General features: G+C 44.6%; 1 protein-coding gene across 1 annotated transcript in view; it reads right to left on the bottom strand.

Annotated features, from left to right (window-relative positions):
• Positions 1 to 22,905, bottom strand: part of LOC147101631 (uncharacterized) — a 688,387-nt gene that overhangs the window by 560,224 nt on the left and 105,258 nt on the right. The window contains 1 exon segment of the mRNA XM_085965351.1: positions 1,732 to 1,785. Within this exon segment, the coding sequence (XP_085821477.1) occupies positions 1,732 to 1,785 (54 nt within the window).

Genomic DNA, 22,905 nt, shown 5'->3' on the forward strand with positions numbered 1-22,905 from the left:
ACGATTTGGTACAACTTGCTTGGCCATTTCAGAGGGCAGTTAAGAGTCAATCACATTGCTGTGGGTCTGGAGTCACATGTAGGCCAGACCCCCGGGTAAGGACGGCAAATTTCCTTCCCTAAAGGACATTAGTGAACCAGGTGTTTTTTTTTGACAATCCAGTAGTTTCATGGTCACCATTACTGACACTAGCTTTTTATTCCAGATTTATTTAATTAACTGAATTTAAATTCAATGGGATGATGGGATTGGAACTCGTGTCTCATGGATCATTAGTCCAGGCCTCTGGATTACTAGTCCAGTAACATAACCACTATGCTACCATTCCCGTATATGATTCGGCCAAGTATGTGTGTGTATAAACAAGGAGGGGCACCGACCGGTTGATCATTCCGATATTTGAAATACATTATCGGCACAATTTCTAATTCGGTACAATTGCCCCACTGAAATCTTTTGATTTGTCTTCACATTGATAGCAATTAGAAAAAGTGGAATTCATACTTAAATGGATAATTAGGAAAATAGGAGGGCTCGTAGATAAAGAACGTTACAGATGCCATTACAAAGGGATATTGACAAATTAAGTGAATGGGCAAAACTGTGGCAAATGGATTTCAATGTAAGCAAATGTGAGGTCATCCACCTTGGACCTAAAAAGGATAGAACAGGATACTTTCTAAATGGTAAAAAGCTAAAAACAGTGGAGGTCCAAAAAGACTTGGGGGTCCAGGTAGATAGATCATTAAAATGTCATGAACAGGTACAGAAAATACTCAAAAAGGCTAATGGAATGCTGGCCTTTATATCTAGAGGACTAGAATACAAGGGGGTAGAAGTTATGCTGCAGCTGTACAAAACCCTGGTTAGACCACACCTGGAGCACTGGGAGCAGTTCTGGGCACCACACCTTAGGAAGGATATACTGGCCTTGGAGGGAGTGCAGCGAGGTTTACCAGAATGATACCCGGACTTCAAGGGTTAAGTTACGAGAACAGATTACACAAATTAGGGTTGTATTCCCTAGAATTTAGGAGGTTAAGGGGTGATCTGATCGAAGTTTTCAAGGTATTAAGGGGAACAGATAGGGTAGATAGAGAGAAACTATTTCCGCTGGTTGGGGAGTCTAGGACTAGGGGGCATAGTCTAAAAATTAGAGCCAGACCTTTCAGGAGTGAAATTAGGAAACACTTCTACACACAAAGGGTGGTAGAAGTTTGGAACTCACTTCCGCAAACGGCAATTGATGCTAGATCAATTGTTAATTTTAAATCTGAGATTGATAGCTTTTTGTTAACCAAAGGTATTAAGGGATATGAACCAAAGGCAGGTATATGGAGTTAGGTCACAGATCAGCCATGATCTCATTGAATGGCGGAACAGGCTCGAAGGGGCTGAATGGCCTCCTCCTGTTCCTATGTTCCTATCTGTGGAGTTATTAACATTTTATTCAATGTCTATTCGCTATAGATTTATTAATATTTGATTTTTATTGAAGTATTTGTATAATGGCCTTTTAGAACTTAAACATGAACGTAAACTCAGGATTAAATAAAGGTGATGACTGTATTTTACTTACCAGGTAAAGTATTGGTACAGAGCCTCCTAATACAATATTGATGCTGACTTTAAATAGTTGTTCTCACTCTCTCATGCTCTTGAACAAGGTTGATACTCAAACCAATATTTTTAATGAGTTAAAAGTAAAAGTAAAACATTTCAGGCACTTACCCGAGGTCCTCTTTTTCCGGATGGGCCGGGTAGGCCTGGAGGCCCAAGGGGACCCTGTACAGAAACAATTAACATGTATTAAAGTATTGTACAGTCATTATTTTATCTTTCAGTATAGCAATTAGTTACTAATCCTACTTGAGGTGACAGAGTTCATGAGTTACTCGCCAGAATATCAGTAATGCTTTCCACAGAGAATTATGAATTCTCAGAAAACTGACTCAGACTTGACATGGCCACCTCTTAATAGAAACATAGAAGATAGGAGCAGGAGTAGGCCATTCGGCCCCTCGAGCCTGCTCCGCCATTCAATGCGATCATGGCTGATCATCCAAACTCAGTACCCTGTCCCTGCCTTCTCCCAATATCCCTTGATCCCCTTAGCCTTAAGAAATATACCTAACTCCTTCTTGAATATAGTTAATGAATTGGCCTCAACTGTCTTCTGTGGTAGAGAATTCCACAGGTTTACCACTCTCTGGGTGAAGAAATTCCTCCTCATCTCAGTCCTAAATGGCTTACCCCTTATCCTTAGACTGTGACCTCAGTTCTGGACTCCCCCGCCATCGGGAACAGCCTTCCTGCATCTAGTCTGTCTAGTCCTGTTAGAATTTTATAAGTTTCAATGAGATCCCCTCTCATTCTTCTAAACTCTAGTGAATATAAGCCTAATCGACCCAATCTCTCTTCAAACGTCATTCCTGCCATCCCAGGTATCAGTCTGGTGAATCTTCGCTGCACTCCCTCCATGGCAAGAACATCCTTCCTCAGATAAGGTGACCAAAACTGTACACAATACTCAAGGTGTGGTCTCACCAAGGCCCTGTACAACTGCAGCAAGACATCCTTGCTCCTGTACTCGAATCCTCTCACTATGAAGGCCAACATACCATTTGCCTTCTTAACCGCCTGCTGCACCTGCATGCTTACCTTCAGTGACTGGTGCACAAGGACACCAGGTCTCGTTGCACTTCCCCTTTTCCCAATCTATTGCCATTCAGATCATAATCTGCCTTCCTGTTTTTGCCACCAAAGTGGATAACCTCGCATTTATCCACATTATACTGCATCTGCCATGCATCTGCCTAATCACGCAACCTGTCCAAATCGTACTGGAGTTTCTCTGCATCCTCCTCACAGCACACACGCCCACCCAGCTTTGTGTCGTCTGCAAACTTGGAGATATTACATCTAGTTCCCTCGTCTAGATTATTAATATATATTGTGAATAACTGGGGTCCTAGCACCGATCTCTGCGGTACCCCACTAGTCACTGCCTTCCATTTGGAAAAAGACCCGTTTATTCCAACTCTTTGCTTCCTGTCTGCCAACCAGTTTTCTATCCAAGTCAGTACCTTACCCCCAATCCCATGTGCTTTAACTCTGCATGCTAGTCTCTTATGCGGGACCTTATCAAAAGCCTTCTGAAAGTCCAAATACACCACATCCACTTGTTCTCCGTTATCTATTCTACCAGTTACATCCTCAAAAAATTCCAGTAGATTAGTCAAGCATGCTTTACCTTTTGTAAATCCATGTTGACTTTGTCCAATCCTGTCACTGTTTTACAAGTGCTCTGCTATTACAACTTTAATAATTGTCTCTAGCATTTTCCCCACTACCGATGTCAGGCTTACCGGTCTATAATTCCCCATTTTTTCTCTACCACCTTTTTTAAATAGTGGGGTTACATTAGCTACCCTCCAATCCATGGGGACTGTTCCAGAGTCTATAGAATTTTGGAAGATGACCAGCAATGCATCTACTATTTCTAGGGCCACTTCCTTAAGTACCCTGGGATGTAGATTATCAGGCCCTGGGGATTTATTGGCCTTCAATCCCGTCAAGTTCCCTAACACCATTTCCCTACAAATACTGATTTCATTCAGTTCCTCCCTCTCATTAGACCCTATGTTCCCCGACATCTCTTGGAGTTTATTTGTGTCCTCCTTTGTGAAACCAGAACCAAAGTATGTACCAAATTGGTCAGCCATGTCTTTGTTCCCCATTAATGCGGGTATTAATTGTGAAAGAGTAATCTCCGTGCTAAGCAAAAAGGTTAGAATGCACAGTGAATACAACTTACTTCATAATGGTAATAGAAGGAAAGCAAAGTTGTTGTACCTTTGGGAAATAGGAAGAATCATAGAATCATAGAATAGTACAGCACAGAAGGAGGCCATTTGGCCCATCGAGTCTGCGCCGGCTCTTTTGAAGAGCGATCCAGTTAGTCCCACTCCCCTCCCCCGCTCTTTCCCCATATCCCTGCAATTTTCTCTCCTTCAAGTATTTATCCAATTCCATTTTGAAGGCTACTATTGAATCTGTATCCACCACCCTATCAGGCAGCGCATTCAAAATCCTAACCACTCGTTGCGTAAAAAAAGTTTTTCCTCATGTCGCCTCTGGTTCTTTTGCCAATCACCTTAAATCTGTACCATGGAATGATATAGTTTGACATGATCTGGGATTCAAAAGTATCAGAGACCAGGTACATCAGTTTAAAAAGGGTAACTTTAAGGAAATATGGGAAGAACTTAAGCAAAATGATTGGGAGGTTTATTCAACAACACTCCAGTAGATGACAAGTGGAATACCTTTAAAGTCATACAGGATAAATACAGGATTAGCAAGTATGACCCTAATGCATTTTGATGTATATTAATGACCTGGACTTGGGTATACAGGGCATAATTTCAAAGTGTGCAGATGACATGAAAATCGGAAATGTAGTAAACAATGAGCAGGAAAGTAACAGAATTCAGGAGGACATAGGCAGACTGCTGAACTGGGCAGGTACATGGCAAATGAAAAAAGTGTGAAGTGATATATTCTGATGGGAAGAATGAGGAGAGGCAATATGAACTTAAAGGGGGTGCAGGAACAGAGAGACCTGGGGGTGTATATACACAGATCTTTGAAGGTAGCAAGACAAGTTGAGAAGGCTGTTAGAAAAGCATATGGGATCCTTGGCTTTATAAATAGAGGCACAGAGTACAAAAACAGGAAGTGATGCTAAACCTTTATAAAACACTGGTTAGGCCTCAGCTGGAATATCGTGTCCAATTCTGGGCACCGCACTTTAGGAAGAATGGCAAGGCCTTGGAGAGGGTACAGAAGAGATTTACCAGAATGGTACCAGGGATGAGGGACTTCAGTTATGTCAAGAGACTGGAGAAGCTGGGGTTGTTCTCCTTAGAGCAGAGAAGGGTAAGAGGAGATTTAATAGAGGTGTTTAAAATCATGAACTGGTTTGACAGAGTAAATAAGGAGAAATTGTTTCCAGTGGCAGAAGGGTCGGTAACCGATTTACGGTGATTGGCAAAAGAACCAGAGGCGACATGAGGAAATATTTTTTTACGCAGTGAGTTGTTGTGATCTGGAATGCGCTGCCTGTAAGGGCAGTGGAAGCAGATTCAATAATAACTTTCAAAAGGGAATTGGATAAATACTTGGAAGGGGACAAAAAACTTGCAGGGCTGTGGGGAAAGAGCAGAGGAGTTGGATTAATGTAATAGGCACGATGGGCCAAATAGTCTCCTTCTGTGCTGTATCATTCTATGATTCTATGACCCTAAATTTGCAGAAGATACTAAAATAAAAGGCATAACAAATAATTCTGAGGACCTAAGGAAGCTGTAAAGAGATATTGATATGATGGTGGAATGGGCAAAAAAGTTGCAGATAGAAATCAATGTCAGGAAATGTGAGATGATAACATCGAGCAAAAAAAAATACAAGTAACAATTATATTTTAAATGGGGGATGGCTGAGTAATGTGGATAAGAAGAGCGATTGGAGGGGCAGTATCAGGTTCACAAGGCATTAAAAGCAGCACCTTAAGTGGATCAGGCCATAAAAAACCTAACGGAATACTGAGATTTATTGCAAGAGGTATAGAATATAAAAGTTGAGATGTAATGGTGAATCTATATAAAAGCTTAACAAGACCACAGTTGGAGCACTGTGCGCAGTTTTGGGCTCCACACTATAGAAAGAATGTTGAAGCAATAGAGAGGGTGCAGAGCAGGATCACTGGAATGTTGCCTGGTATGAGGAAATACAAATATGAAGAAAGACGTGAAAAATTGAGGCTCTGTCTGTAAGAACAAAGGAGATTATGGGCTGATTTGATAGAGCTGTTTAAAATTATGAAAGGATGGAACAGAGTAGATAGAAACAGACTGTTTGCAGCAGTTGAAGGGGTTAGAGCAAGAGGCCTACATATAAGATTAAATGTAAGAGATTTAGGATAGAGAGCAGGAGAAACTTTTGTATACAGTGGGTTCTGATGCTGTGGAATGCACGACCAGAGTTAGTGAGATTTGTCCTGCTTTTTGTGGATAGGACATATCTGGGCAGTTTTCCACATTGTCAGATAGATGCCAGTGCTGTAGCTGGACTGGAACAGCTTGGCTAGAGGCGCGGCTAGTTCTGGAGCACAAGTCTTCAGCACGACAGCCGGGATGTTGTTGGGGCCCACAGCCTTTGCTGTATCCAGTGCGCTGAGCCATTTCTTGATATCACGTGGAGTGAATCGAATTAGCTGAAGACTGGCTTCTGTGATGGTGGGGACCTCGGGAGGAGGCCAATATAGATCATCCACTCGGCACTTCTGGCTGAAGATGGTTGCAAACGCTTCAGCTTTGTCTTTTGCACTCATGTGCTGGGCTCCTCCTCCCGTTAGTTGTTTAATGGTCCACCACCATTCACGAATGGATGTGGCAGGACTGCAGAGCTTTGATCTGATCTGTTGATTGTGGGATCGCTTAGCTCTGTCTATAACATGCTGCTTCTGCTTTTTAGCATGCATGTAGTCCTGTGTTGCAGCTTCCCCAGGTTGGCACCTCATTTTTAGGTACACCTGGTGCTGCTCCTGGCATGCTCTTCTACACTCCTTATTGAACCAGGGTTGGTCCCCTGGCTTGATGGTAATGGTAGAGTGAGGGATATGTTGGACCATGAGGTTACAGGTTGTGGTGGAATACAATTCTGCTGCTGCTGATGGCCCACAGCGCCTCATGGATGCCCAGTTTTGAGCTTCTAGATCTGTTCTGAATCTATCACATTTAGCACGGTGGCAGTGCCACACAACATGATGGAGGGTGTCCTCAGTGTGAAGACGGGACTTCGTCTCCACAATGACTGTGTGGTGGTCACTGCTGCCAATGCTGTCATGGACAGATGCACCTGCGACAGGTAGATTGGTGAGGACGAGGTCAAGTAGTTTTTTTCCTCGTGTTGGTTCTCTCACCACCTGTCGCAGGTCCAGACTGGCAGCTATGTTCATCAGGACTGTGGGATAGTACATACCCAGGGATGGTGATGGAGGAGTTTGGGACATTGGCTGAAAGGTATGATTCTGTGAGTATGACTATGTCAGGCTGTTGCTTGACTAGTCTGTGGGACAGCTCTCCCAATTTTGGCACAAGTCCCCAGATGTTGGTGAGGAGGACTTTGCAGAGTCGACTGGGTTGGGTGTGCCGTTGTTGTGTCTGTAGCTGGTGCCGAGGTCAACACTTAACAATAGGTTAGATAGACGGTGGAAGGAAAGGGGAATAAAGGGATAACAGGTCGAGCACATGGGATTAGCATACTGCTCATGTCGAGGATAAACACCAACACAGACTGGTTGGGTCGAAGGGCCTGATTCTGTATTGTAATTTCTATGTAATAAGTAGTAAGAGAAACAAAGGATGGGATTTGTAAGATGTTGCTGGTCATTATGAAGTGGTTGATGAAAGCACGCTAACGTGGTGACAAAACAGACCCAGGCATTAGTTTTAGATCGATATTGGGTAAGATATTGAAATCAATTGTCAAGAGTAAAGTTGAGGACTTTCCATATAATCACTTATGAAAACAGCAGCCGACATGGATTCAGAAGAGAAGGATCCTGCTTGAACAACCTCCATGACTTTTTGAGGAAATCCTACAACTTGATTTCCAAAACCTCTTGACAAAGTTGTGGACAAAATGCTACTTAAGCTTAAAGCAATGGAGAGCAAGGAAAATCTGGGAATAGATAAAAAAATTGTCGGCATGGTAGGAAACAGTGTGCACTTTTAACAAGAGTTATGTGTCCCAAGATCAGAGTTGGGACCCTTACTATTTCTAGTTTATATTAAAGACTTATTGGGAAAAATTAGGTATCACCCATTTTGGGGCGGTAATATTGGCCTGGCGCAAAGTTTAGTGCCCGGCGCTAATTATCACCTCCGACTGCAAAATTTGCCTCCATCGCCCCTGGAGGTGATTTGAGCACTAAATCAGGCGCTACACACCTCTCTTAAGCCACAATCGTCGGGGGTCGAGGCGCTACCTCAGAACGCTCAGGCGATGTCAGTTACCATGGAAGCCAGACAGACTGGCGCCGTCCAGTTCTTAAAGGGGAGGGGCCATCTTGCTGGCCAGCCACACCCTGCTCATTGCAACCTTGAATCTCAGCCTGGAGAGATCTCAAAAGCAATTGTTTTGGAAGCACTAATGGATAGGCCCAGGGAAAGAGCTCCGTGCTTGGGAACCTCAAAAGTGGCACTGAGGGCCAAAACTCCTTCGGACAAGGTTAAAACCAAACATTTTGCCGACTAGAAAAGGCAGGAAGCACCCGCCTTTAAATAGCGCTCCCCCAGCCCCTTCCCGACTTGAAAACGTTCCCCTCTACCTGTTGTTCCTAGTGGCAGGTGCTAAGGCAGGGAGGTGACTCAATATCTGGTCTGGGGCGCTACTGGGCGTTGCCCGGCCGATATTAGCACCCCAAAATGGGTGATACCGGAGGCGCTAACGGGAGGCGCTAACCAACCAAATTTTTCCCCTTTATATTCTGAAGCTCAATGCAAACTGGTTACATTTGCAGAGGATATTGAACTAGACGGGGCAGTTGAATTTAAGGAAACAGGCCAAGAACTACCAAATGAGCAGGTTAAAATATATAAATAGAGTGGGAAAACGGCAGATAAAATTTAATAGGGACAATTGTGAAGCCCTGCACATGGAAAGAAAATTGAATGGTGTTGAATTAGCTATGGGTGAAGTTAACAGATCTAGAGGTTTTAATAGGCTCAATGCACAACATGAAGCAGTAAATTTAATGCTCAGCTATACAGCCAAAACAATGGAATACAGGTTAGAGGAAGTTATGCTTGAACTGTTTGATGATCTGTTCAGTCACCAAAACACCTTCAAGTCTTGAAGACAGTGTAGAGACGAGTCAAGAGACTAAATCCCAGTGTCAGCAGGAAAGACTGAAGAAACCTGACCTTGAAATGAGACAAGTGAGAGGTCGCCTTATAGAGAGAGGTATACAGGATAATAAATGGTATAGAAAAGGCAAATCCAGAACACTAGTTCAAACTATGCCTGGACAACAAAACAAGGAACATAGGTTCGAAGCAAAGGAAATGTATGATTATCGGGAATTCTTTCCTCACAGTGAGATCAACACATGGAATGGACTGCTGGGTAGAGCAATGGAGGCAAAATCACTGTAATCAGAATGCAATCAATTGTCAAGAGTAAAGTTGAGGATTTCCTCATGTGACTGTAGGGTCTTTCTGGATGAATGGGTCATGATGAACCAAACAGCCTTCCTCACCTGTATCCATCTTGTGATCTTAATATAAAGCTGTAACTGTTTTTGTACAAAATACTGGAAATATACAGCAAATTTGTCAGCATTTGAAAATAGAAGAGAAAATTCGCATTTCGCAAGTAGAACTGAAAATTGAAGATAGAGGGCTGGATTTTACCAGCCCTGAGGAGGCGGGTTTGGAGGCGGGACAGCTGGGAAAATCAAAAAGAATGTGAACAGGTCCCGAACCTGCTCCCAACCCGCTTCCAAACAATTTTCCCGGGAGTCGGGTTCCCGATTTGCGCAGGGGCCCGACTCCTAGCGGCGGGAAGAGGATTATAGCCACTTACCTGCCTGTTAACAGGTAGTAAACAGGCAGTTAAGAGGCTTTTTCCCATTTTGAGACTTCTGCTGCGGGCTTCCCGACGTCAGGGAACCCCAACAGGGTAAGTGAGGCATGCTGTGGGTCTGTTGTACTGTTTGTGTATAGATGACAGCTGCTGAAGTGGTGTGAAGGATCCAATGGGTCACTGGTGAGTATCAGAGGTAAGGAAATGTTGGGAAAGTCATTTTTAATGTGTTTAGATTTTTTGTAGGTGACAAGCTTTGAAATGTTTGTGTGGCCTCACCTCAATGGGAGGAATGACAGATTGCTTCTGTACCCTCACCTACAGCTGCCATCTGTTTTATCCTAAGGAGAGAGTCATTGGAGATTCTGGGTGCAAGGGCTCACAGTTGTACAGTGATTATCAGTGTTTGACTGCACCTCAATGCTGCCAAACACTGACAAATCATCTGTCAAGAAGAAATGGTACATGTCCCTTTAAGAAAACCGGCAGATAAAGCGTCATCAGCTGACACCAGCTTTCTCTTAATTGGCCAGCAAGCCCGCAGGGCGGGCTTAACAAGGCCAATCGGGGAAAATAGCGTCTGTGCATCGGACGTCGCTGGGGGCGGGACTAGAACCCGGAAGGCAGCAGTCCCACCCCCAACTCGTCTCGCTAAGTAAAATCCAGCCCAAAGTTTCTTTGTAGAAATTAAGAAAATCGGGGTTTAGGGAAAGGGAGGTAACACAAGAGGTAACAGTAGCATCAGGAATGCAGACTCTTACCACAGACTCTTACCACGGACAAGCAGTTAATAGGCTTAATGATCAGCAGACAGGTGTTTTGAAAAGCTGGAAACGGGGAAGCTGGTGAATGATAGCCAAAAATCATCCGAGTGCAGCAATGAAAAGGCAATAAAAGAACAAAAGGTGTGTAATAGTTAAGCCAGGCAGTAAAAAGCCACAAGAACAATACCAGACTGGAGGGTACATGGAAATTGCTGTCTCACACGGAAGGAGTGCTTCAGAGTCTGGACAAGCACAGCAGCTCATTTGTGCGCAAATTGGTTATCATCCACTTTGCATATTTTATTCATTAGTGATCTTGCCGTCACTCAACTTGTTGCAGGCCAATGTCGCACACAGTGCAGGCAAAAATGAAAGGTCCGTCAACAAGCCATCCAACGGCATTTTATGCATTATTTCAACAACAGCAACAGCAACAAGTATTTATATAGTGCCTTTAACATAGTAAAACAACCCAAGGCGTTATAAAACAAAATTTGACACTGAGCCACCAAAGGAAATATTAGAGCACGTGACCAAAAGCTTGGTCAAAGAGGTAGATTTTAAGGAGCGTCTTAAAGGAGGAAAGAGTGGTAGAGAGGTGAAGAGGTTTAGGGAGGGAATTCTAGAGCTTAGGGCCTAGGCAGCTGAAGGCATGGCCACCAATGGTGGAGCGATTAAAATCAGGGATGCTCAAGAGGCCAGAATTAGAGGAGCGCAGATATCTCGGAGGGTTGTGGGGCTGGAGGAGATTAAAGAGATAGGGAGGGGTCAGGCCATGGAGAGATTTGAAAACAAGGATGAGAATTTTAAAATCGAGGCGTTGCTTAACTGGGGGCCAATGTAGGTCAGCAATCACAGAGGTGATGGGTGAACGGAACTTGGTATGAGTTAGGATACGGACAGCAGAGTTTTGGACAACCTCAAGTTTACGTAGGGTAGAACGTGGGAGGCCAGCCAGGAGTTTCAGACTTGGTGCTGTTCCCCATTGTCCCCTCACCTGAACCTAAGATTACTGCTTTGGGAATCAAACATGCCCACAGCATGTAACAGAGCTTTGATCTTCCAGAATAGCAGCTTTAGATGGCAGGAGGGGATAATCAGAGAAGAATGGTGCAGTATGAATGGGGGGGGTGGAAAATCAGAGGAGGGTGCCCCTGTCAATAGGAGATGAAGGAAGATTGGAAAAGAGTGCAAATTTGAACTGGCAGCAGAGAGGAGAATAGTGCCAAGCTAAACTGAGGAGGAATGGGGGAGATGAAGAGAGCCAGCATGAACTGGTGGTGGGGGGTGGCTGAGTGGGGGAAGAAGTGTCCGCAGGGAGTGGGGAAGGCGGAGAAGAAATGTTCCAGCATAAACTGATGACAGGGAGGGGGTGAGAAGAGTGCTAATAGAGGATGTGGACCCCAAATATGGTTGCAGGCCTGGGTCATGGCCATGGACCCTCAAAGAAAAAGGGTAAAAAAAATGAGTTACTTTTTTTTAAATTGGCCACATTACAAAGAAGGCCGTGGGGATACTTAGGGCTGGATTTTACCAGCCCTGAGGAGGCGGGTTTGGAGGCGGGACTGCTGGGAAAATCAAAAAGAATGGGTGCAGGTCCCGAACCTGCTCCCAACCTGCCTCCAAACAATCTTCCCAGGAGTCAGGTCCCCGATTTGCACAGGGACCCGAATCCTAGCAGTGGGAAGAGGATTATAGCCACTTTTTTCTTTTATAGAGGCTTTTTCCCATTTTGAGACTTCTGCTGCGGGCTTGCCGACGTCGGGGAACCCCGCCAGGGTAATTGAGGCGTGCTGTGGGTCTGTTGTGATATTGGTGTACAGATGACAGCTGCAGAAGTGGTGTGAAGGGTGCAATGGGACACTGGTGAGTATCAGAGGTAAGGAAATGTTGGGAAAGTCATTTTTAAATGTATTTAGATTTTTCTGCAGGTGACAAGCTTTGAAGTGTTTGTGTGGCCTCACCTCATTGGGAGAAGTGACAGATCGCTTCTGTACCCTCACCTGCAGCTGCCATCTGTTTTATCCTAAGGAGAGAGTCATTGGAGAGCCTGGGAGTAAGGGCTCACCTGTGTACAGTGATTGTCAGTGTTTGACAGCACCTCAATGCTGTCAAACACTGACAAATCATCTGTCAAAAATAAATGGTACATGTCCCTTTAAGAAAACCGGCAGACGAAGCGTCATCAACTGACGTCATCTGACACCGGATTTCCCTCAATTGGCTGGCAAGCCTGCAGGGCGGGGCTTAACAAGGCCAATCAGGGGAAAATAGCGTCTGTGCGTCGGACGTCGCTGGGGGTGGGACTAGAACCCGGAAGGCAGCAGTCCCGCCCCCAACTCGTCTCGGCAGGTAAAATCGAGGCGTTGCTTAACGGGGAGCCAATATAGGTCAGCGAGCACAGCGGTGATGGGTGAACGGGACTTGGTGCGAGCTAGGACACAGGCAGCCAAATTTTGGATGACTGCGGGGTAAAAACTCGGCTGGTTAGAGCCTCCTGTTAGCAGCTCCGGGGGGCGCTAGGACCTTAGCGCCCAAGTGCAGCAAGTTTAGCGCCGCTCAAGAAATTGACCAGTTGTTTTGTGGCGATGCTAAACACTATTGCCACGATCTCCTGCGCCCACAGATCGTGACGTCAATCGAGCGTGCCACGCCCAGGTAGTAACCTGGACCGGATATTGAGTCGTGCCCCCTGCCTTAGCGCCTGCCACTAGGAACGACAGGTAGAGAGGAATGTTTTCAGGTCGGGAAGGGGCTAGGGGAGCACTATTTAAAGGTGAGCGCTTCCTGCCTTTTCTTGTCGGCAAAATTTTTGGTACACACAGGTTGAGAGGGAGAGTGACGTCTGGAAAGATTTAACGCTGTCCTAAGGAGTTTTGGCCCTCAGCACCACTATTGAGGTTCCTAAACGCTGAGCTCTTTCCCTGGGCCTATCCATTAGTGCTTCCAAGACAATTGCTTTTGAGGTCTCTCCAGGCCGAGATTCAGGGCTGCAATGAGCAGGGTGTGGCTGGCCAGCAAGATGGCCCCTCCCCTATAAGAACTGGACAGCGCCAGTCTGTCTGGCTTCCATGGTAACTGACATCGCCTGAGCTTCGGTAGCGTTCTGAGGTAGCACCTCGCTGCCCAACGTTAGAGCCTTAAGAGAGGTGTGTAGCGCCTGATTTAGCGCTCAAATCATCTCCAGGGGAGATAGAGGCGAATTTTGCGCCCGGCCGATATTAGCGCCCCAAAATGGGTGACACCCAATTTTTCCCCCCTCAAGTTTACGTAGACACTGCGTGCTCCATCTCCAAGGATACCCGAGCGCAAACATAACCACGGAAGAGAGGCAGGCATTCGGGCCGAACGACCCCCTCGACCACCCCACTGCTGGACCTGTTAATGGCCACCTCGGCCAGGCCCAGGAGCAGCGTGACAAGGAATTCCTCTGATCTTCCTGCTCCCCTTGATTCGCCACAGAGTGGCTCAGCCGCCTCCCACTGGTATACAAAGGGAACCTCCTAAATCGTTAGGGAAAGTGGTGTTGGATCCCAGCAAGACTCTCCTGGCACTTACCCCAGAACGTGGCCGCCATGGATTTTTCATCTCTTTTATTCCAGTTTGGAGCCAACAGAAAAACAAAACTTCCATCTGCAGCAACAACTGCCGCTGCCACCTCAATTTCCGATATTCTCCACCAACTAAAATCCCCCGTGAAGAAATTAGCTTCATGGTTATTTGGTGTGGATTGTCGTGATTCATTCTGGCTCGTGGAGTTGCACAGAAGCAGAGTGAATATACACTCGCCACAAGGCAGCCTTCTCTTACACGGTCAGAATTTGCCCACAGCAGGAGCTGAAGTTCATGTGAAATTTGCTATACTCAAAATCGCAAGACTCAGACAGAAAAACCTCTTGCAGTACAGTATTATATATCTAACTTTATAGGTACGTTTAGTGATTTTTTTTTCAGTATTGTGTAATTTTTTTTTAGGTGTTCCTTAATGTTATTTTAGCTATATACGCTGATCTACGTGGAAAAGGAAATAAATGTTGAAAAAGTGTGAAGAAATTACTTGGATAATTGTATTAATTATTTTTGTGGTAGTTGTTGGTTTGTGAATGGTACCTTTGAAAAAACTGAGGGATCTAATTGCTTGGTTTTCTGCTGGTTACCTGTTCCTCATTGATACTTTTCATTTATTCACATTTAGACAACTGGATATTTGATTGGCTTAATTAATCATTTGTGTTGTTACCTATCATGATTTCTTGAAGCTGAGATGCCTGAGATCATACGTTCAGATGTGATGCCTTTGAAAGGTGTAATACTACAGGTGCATGTTAGATGCAAGACTTTTAATTATACAGATATAATGGGAGAAACTACAAAACATGATACACGATATTCATTGGAAGTTTCATGTTTTAGAATTAGCAAATAATGGGTAGACTGAATCTCACTTTCCTTAAGATTTCCTTTCGTGATCAAATGTGATAGCGTTGATGTAGTTTCGATGCTTATCAGCTTATTTTTTTTTCTCTTCTGTCATTTTTTCCCTCTAATGTTTCTCCCCTTGCCACTCCTCTTCTGAAGCTGATGACTCTCATTATGGTAATAAAAATGCAAGTCTTTCTTTCTTAAATTACAGTTCCATGGGCACTGCCAACACTCTGGCAGTGGTCATTGGTGGATTTATTCAAATCATGGAGTTCATCAAAGTTAAACTTGTTCCTGTGTTCCTAGTGTCTGTTTCCAGGAGGAATTGTTGGATAGCGACCAGAAGTTTGGAGCCGTGGCTGATTTTTTTTTTTCCCTTCCCTAGCTGAGGCCTAAAGCTAATTGTTACACTGTCAAGGGTACCCTTGCTAAGATCAGCTAGCACAGCACAGACCAGGACTGAAACCTGACACCCTCCTGGTATGTATCGCTCATTCCTTTGTGCATGTAGTTTGTGAGCCATCAGGGGTCTAGATCAAGTTATTTTCAACTGCAGTCAAAGATTTTACAAATCACACTGAATCTATGCAGTCATGCTCTGTGGATTTGCACTTTTATTCCCATACTTCAGAAACTACCCCATAGATGCTGTGGCACCAATATATGCGGGGAGGCGGAGAGGGTGCGGCGGAGGCCGAAAGCGGCCAAAGAACCCAGCAAGGCCGGGGACGCAGAGGTCCTGCCGAACTTAATGGCAGGGCCTCGTTATCACCTTTTTCTTCTGCTTCCTGCCCGACAGCCGGCCAAATTGACAGCCTGGCCGGTTGCCAGACAGGAAAACCAGCGGCAGGAGGCCGCAGCCGGGATCCTTGGGGATGGCCGCTGACAAGCAGGGGGGGGGGGGGGGGAGGGGGAGGGGAAGGTCGGCGATCTGGGCTTGCGGGGGAGTCGGTGACCATGGCAGGGTGGGGGTGGGGGGGGGGGAGAGAGGCGGGGGGGAGAGAGAGGCCACGATCAGCAGAGGGGAGGCTGAAGCACTTCCTTGAGGGGCCGGGGGGGAGCACTCCTGCTCCTCCTGGCCCACAAGGAGTGCTGGAAGGGCACTCATCTGGCAGCTCCCATCTCCCTTTCACTGCCAGGTTTCCCGATCCCGCACGGCATTAATAAAATTTAAATCAGGCTCCCAATTGCCCTGTAGCAGCCCGATTTAAATATGTTAATGAAGTGTCCCGCCTCTCCGCGGCGTGAAACTCAGACGCCACAAAACCCGCCGCCGTAAAAACAGCAACGGGCGCGTATGCAGCGTGTTGGGGGTCACGTTCCCAGTTATTTCACTTGTTAGGCCGACCCTCTCCCGCCCATCGATGGGGGTTAATATCAAGGCCTACATGTTTAAATACCTACTATCAGCAAACTTAACTTTTCAGTTTGCTTCTAGAATCATTTCAATAGGGATTCTAGCTGGAATAATAAATAGGGAGTGCATTAACACTTTAGTGAAGCAAGCAAAATCAATAAACGGGCATCCATTTTTCTGTAAGGCTAGTAACAAACAGCTGCCTAGCAACCCTACCCACTTCCCCAAGAATTACTACCAATATAATCCTGATTCTCTTTTCATTGTGTGTTACAGGTGGCACTTTATTAAAAGCCTCAGCTGCCACAAAAACATTATGGGGGAAAAATTGGGTGTCGCCCATTTTGGGGCGTTCCTAGTGGCTGGTGCTAAGGCAGGGGGCGCGACTCAATATCCGGTCCAGGGCGCTACCGGGGCATTGCACGCTCGACTGATGTCACGATCTGCAGCCGCAGGAGATCGTGGCGGTAGTGTTTAGCGTCGCCGCAAAACGACTGGTCAATTTCGCGAGCGGCGCTAAAATCGCCACGCTCGGGCGCTAAGTTCCTAGCGCCCCATTAGCGCCCCTGGAGGCGCTAACAGGAGGCGCTAACCAACCGAATTTTTCCCCCTAGGTTTATCTTAAAGTCTGTGTAAACTGAATGGATGCCTTGACTGCATTTATCCCTGTGATGTTTAGAGGATTAAAGACACAGAGTACTGTTAGAATAACTTCTCAAGATAGAACATGTCGTATCTGATATTTCAATTACTCCAATTTAGAAGCCCAGCCATCCAAATAATTCATATTTCTGTTGTAAGTTCTAATTAAGAAATAAATGCAAGTGTGAGTTCTGAGAACTGCAGCTTTGATGCTAGAATGTTCCAATGTTTTGGGTCCGATCTCTCCCCTTACACTTGTCTGGAGTTTGGGATTAATAATAGTGTTGGCAGCATGGTTCTTGTTACCAGACATTGGCATCCCTCACTACCACCTGGGGAACTGGCAGTTTGCCCACACCTTGTCAACCAGCTTTCACTTTTCAACCTCAGCCCACAGCAGTGCAGACAGACACAAATCTAAAATGGATCACATGTTGCTCAGTAGAACTGAGGAGAAGAAAATACGTTCTCTGTCAAAAAGCTCTAACCCCAAACAATCCCTGCAGATCAAATCCAATGCAGAGACATCTCAATGCTATGGATAAATCGACCCACATAAATACAGCACCCAGGATCTTTAAACCTTAATAGAGAAAAAATGATGCATTTTTTCTGGCAATGTTTATAGATGATTTTCTGTGTGTAATGATAAAAATCAAATTCCTTTATTCTTAAATCCTTCTAAAATAGACACAGCCCAAATGTGCACCAGTAAATTTATAATTATTCTTTGAATTTCAAGAGACAATTTAAAAGAGCGGACAACCTCCGATAGTACAGGTGGGTGAAAAAACGTCAACAGCTTGCATTTATATAATGTAGAAAAACGTCCCAAGGCACTTCACAGAGGCGTAGTCAGATAAAAATGCACGCTGAGCCAAAGGAGGAGATATTAGTAGGGGTGACCAAAAGGCTGGTCAAACAGGTGGGTTTTTAGAAGAGGCTTAAAGGAGGAGAGGGAGGTGGAGAGGAAGAGGGGTTTAGGGAGAATTCCGACTAAAACGATCTACCACCGACCCATCTCAAATTTAGAAGGCCATTTTGGACTGTCGTCGAAGCCCTTCAGCGATCTCCACTCAGCCTTGATGATCGATGGCGAAATGCTTGGAAAAACTGTGACATACCGAATGGATTCCTTATAGAGGACCCCACAGTACAACCTGAAGGATCAAACCTTCCTCGCAAACAGTGGGCAACCATCAACCGCCTCAGAACCGGTCACGGTAGATGCTGCCACCTTCTCCATAGATGGAAGATTAAAGCATCTCCATCATGCGACTGTGGAGCTCCTGATCTGACCCTGGAGCACGTCATTGAGCACTGCCCTCAGAGGAAACTTGCAGGCAGCCTACAAGATATCCACGCTGTTACACCGGAAGCTTTGGCCTGGATATCTGACTTAGATATTGACATTTCATTTGCTTTGCTACTACCGGACGAAAGAAGAAGGAGGGAGAATTCCAGAAAGTGGGGCTTAGATGGTTGAAGGCGCGGGAGGAAGCGAGGGTGATGCAAAGGAGGCCAGAGTGAGAGGAATACATAGTTCAGGGGGTTGTAGGGCTGGAGGGTGCTACAGAGATAGGGAGAGGTGAGGCCATGAAGGAATTTAAACATGAGGATGAGAATTTAAATTGGGGCACCAAGAACCAATGTAGGTCAGCAATTACAGGGGTGAGTGAGACTTGTTGAGAGATAGGGTACAGGCAGCAGAGTTTTGGATGAGCTGCAGTTTATGGAGGATGGAGGTTGGAAGGCCAGCCAGTGGCAGCATGTAGATGAGGAAGAGAAGTGGACCATGGATAGATCCTTGGGGGATACCAGAAGTAACGGTGCAGGGACAGGAAGAGAGTTATTGCTGGAGATGCTCTGGCTATGATTGGACAGGTCATCATTTAATCCTTACCAACCACTGCCCAATCTCCAACCTCTCTTTTCTCTCCAAAGTCCATGAATGTGTCACCTGTCAAATCCAGGATCATTTTTTCCATGTTTGAGTCTCTCCAATCAGGTTTCTGCCCCTGCCCCAACACTGAAACACCCTAAACAAAGTCACAAATGACATCCTCTGTGACTGTGCTTGAAAATGACTTTTCCAAAAGCTATTATTAGTACATAAGGAACATAAGAAGTAGGAGCAGGAGTAGGCCATACGGCCCCTCGGGCCTGCTCTGCCATTCAATAGGATCATGGCTGATCCGAACCTAGACTCACGTCCACTTCCCTGCCCTCTCCCCGTAACCCCTTATTCCCTTATCAGCTAGGAAACTGTCTATCTCCGTTTTAAATTTATTTAATGTTGCAGCTTCCACCACTCTCTGAGGTACCAAATTCCATAGATTTACTACCCTCTGAGTGAAGAAGTTTCTCCTCATCTCAGTTTTGAAAGGGCAGCCCCTTATTCTAAGATTATGCCCCCTAGTTCTAGTCTCACCCATCAGTGAAAACATCCTCCCCGCATCCACCCGATCAAGCCCCCTCACAATCTTATATGTTTCGATAAGATCGCCTCTCATTCTTCTGAATTCCAATGAGTAGAGGCCCAACCTACTCAACCTTTCCTCATAAGTCAACCCCCTCATCTCCGGAATCAACCGAGTGAACCTTCTCTGAACTGCCTCGAGAGCAAGTATATCTTTTCTTAAATATGGAAACCAAAACTGTACGCAGTATTCCAGGTGTGGCCTCACCAGTACCCTGTATAACTGCAGCAAGACTTCCCTGCTTTTATACTCCATCCCCCTTGCAATAAAAGCCAAGATTCCATTGGCCTTCCTGATCACCTGCTGTACCTGCATACTAACCTTCTGTGTTTCATGCACCAGGACCCCCAGATCCCTTTGTACTGTAGCACTTTGCAGTTTCTCTCCATTTAGATAATAACTTGCTCTTTGATTTTTTCTGCCAAAGTGCATAACCTCACACTTTCCAACATTATATTCCATCTGCCAAATTTTTGCCCACTCACTTAGCCTGTCTATGTCCTTTTGCAGGTTTTTTATGTCCTCCTCACTCACTGCTTTCCCTCCCATCTTTGTATCGTCGGCAAACTTGGATACGTTGTACTCGGTCCCTTCCTCCAAATCGTTAATATAGATTGTAAAGAGTTGGGGTCCCAGCACCGACCCCTGCAGAACACCACTAGTTACTGATTGCCAACCCGAGAATGAACCATTTATCCCAACTCTCTGTTTTCTGTTAGATAGCCAATCTTCCACCCATGCCAGTATATTGCCCCCAATTCTGTGATTTTTTAATCTTGTGCAGTAATCTTTTGTGTGGCACCTTGTCAAATGCCTTCTGGAAGTCCAAATACACCACATCCACTGGTTTCCCTTTATCCACCCTGTTTGTTACGTCCTCAAAGAATTTGAGCAAATTTGTCAAACATGACTTCCCCTTCGTAAAACCATGCTGACTCTGTCCGATTAAATTATGCTTATCCAAATGTCCTGTCACTGCTTCCTTAATAATGGACTCCAACATTTTACCAACCACAGATGTTAGGCTAACTGGTCTATAGTTTCCAGCCTTTTGTCTGCCTCCCTTTTTAAATAAGGGCATTACATTAGCAGTTTTCCAATCTGCTAGGACCTTTCCTGAATCCAGGGAGTTTTGGAAAATTACCACCAATGCATCCACAATCCCTACCACTACTTCTCTCAAGACCCTAGGATGTAAGCCATCAGGTCCAGGGGATTTATCCGCCTTTAGTCCCATTATCTTACCAAGTACCACCTCCTTAGTGATTTTAATCGTGTCTAGCTCCTCCCCCCCATAGCCCCCTGTTTGTCCAGTGTTGGGATATTTTTAGTGTCCTCTACTGTAAAGACTGATACAAAATATTTGTTCAGCGTTTTTGCCATCTCCATGTTCCCCACCACTAATTTCCCGGTCTCGTCTTCTAAGGGACCAACATTCACTTGAGCCACCCTTTTTCTTTTTATATAACTGTAGAAACTCTTGCTATCTGTTTTTATATTTTTTGCTAGTTTACTTTCATAATCTATCTTCCCTTTCTTAATTAATCTTTTAGTTATTCTTTGCTGGCTTTTAAATGCTTCCCAATCTTCTATCCTCCCACTAGATTTGGCTACTTTATATGCCCTTGTTTTCAGTCGGATACTATCCTTTATTACTTTACTTAGCCACGGATGGCTGTCTTTTGTTTTACACCCCTTTTTCCTCACTGGAATATATATTTTTTGAAAGTTGTGAAATATTTCCTTGAATGTACACCACTGCTCATGTACCGTCTTACACTTTAATCTATTTTCCCAGTCCACTTTAGTCAACTCGGCTCTCATACCTTCATAGTCTCCTTTATTTAAGCTTAGTACGCTGGTTTGAGATCCAACTCTCTCACCCTCCAACTGAATTTGGAATTCAACCATGTTATGGTCACTCATTCCAAGGGGATCCTTTACTAGGACATTTTTTATTAATCCTGTCTCATTACACAGGACCAGATCTAAGATTGCCTGCCCCCTGGTTGGTTCAGTTACATACTGCTCAAGGAACCCGTCCCTAATGCACTCTATGAACTCTTCCTCAAGGCTGCCCTGCCCAATTTGATTTGTCCAGTCAATATGAAAGTTAAAATCCCCCATGATTATAGCTGTTCCCTTATTACAAGCCCAAACTATTAGTGACCTTTACAATGCAACATGGTGTTAACCAATGTACGGCTCTATACTAAGTAATGTTTTGTTGCCGATTTAATTAAATCCTAGTTTCTCATCTCTTTTTAAAAAAAATGAGTAAATCATGTTAGTAAAACAGTATCTTGTGTGAAGCAAATTAATTTGTTGTTTCATCTTTTAGTTTTGGCGACGTGGAACAGCTGGATCCGATTCAGAATTCAAACGACATTTTTTTGAAAAAGAGCAAAATTTCCTAACATGTCTTATTAAACTGCCACAGCATACCTTCTGCAGTTGCTGTTAAAGCTGCCACATAATTTCTTGCAGGCTTGTAAGTACACTTTGTGGCTTTTTTCTGCGGTTATTTTGAACTTTATGGATTTGAAATTCCTTGAATATTATGGTGGAGCTGGGGAAATATGGGAAAAGATGCTGTGTGGGATTAATTGCTGATAGTCACAACATCCTGTCCAGCTCAGTGAACCGAAGTAGAAGAACATCACTTTAACTTATAATTGCCATGACAGTAAGATTAAATAGTACCGAGAATCTCCAAAGAATTTGTTCTGTTCAGTATTTGTAATGTATACAACATTGAAGGGACTACTTTGTTTTGCGGATGTACATCATTAGTTGCGAGCGTATATAACAGACGCGTATCGATTTGTATAGTCAGTGCCGAAGTTCCAGTTAACCAGTAAAGATCACTTGAAGTTACTCTCAGTCTCTGCTGCTTTATTATTTTATGTAGTTGTGTATAGTGGTACAAACACAACAAATTGGCGACGAGAATTATGAACCTACGTCTTCCTATTCTGGCATCACATCCAGAGGACACCGAAATTTGGAAGAAAGGAGCGAGAAGGCAGAGAAAATGGAGCACGCTTGCTAAGCTAGGCAGGGGATACATAAGTCAAGTGAAAAGTGCACAGGACTTGCATGACGCTAGCTAACTAGTAAAGAAAGAAAAACAGGTTTTTAAAAAAAATGGCGATGATTGGCACTATTGCAGCATTTGATAGCAGCATTGAAGACTGGGCAACTTACATTGAAAGAGTGGAGTTGTACTGTGAGGCTAACGGAGTGGAGGTAGAAAAGAAAGCCACTGTTTTGCTGAGTGTTATGGGCGCAAAGACATATGGGCTGCTAAGTAGTTTATTAACCCATGAAAAGCCAGAAAACAAAACATTCAAACAAATAGTGGACACACTCCAAGACCATTTAAGCCCCAAACCACTGCTCATAGCCGAAAGATTTAAATTCCATAAACGGAACCAGAGCAAAAATGAAAGCATTTCTGAATATTTGGCAAAGTTGCGCAAATTATCAGAACATTGCCAATTTGGAGTGGACTTATCAGACGCATTGAGGGACAGATTTGTGTGTGGCATGCAAAGTGAAAGCACACAAAAGAAGCTCCTGTCTGAAA

This window comes from Somniosus microcephalus, chromosome 23 (assembly GCF_052327205.1).
Source record: "Somniosus microcephalus isolate GS21.2 chromosome 23, FLI_Smic_1.0, whole genome shotgun sequence".
Classification (NCBI taxonomy): domain Eukaryota; kingdom Metazoa; phylum Chordata; class Chondrichthyes; order Squaliformes; family Somniosidae; genus Somniosus; species Somniosus microcephalus.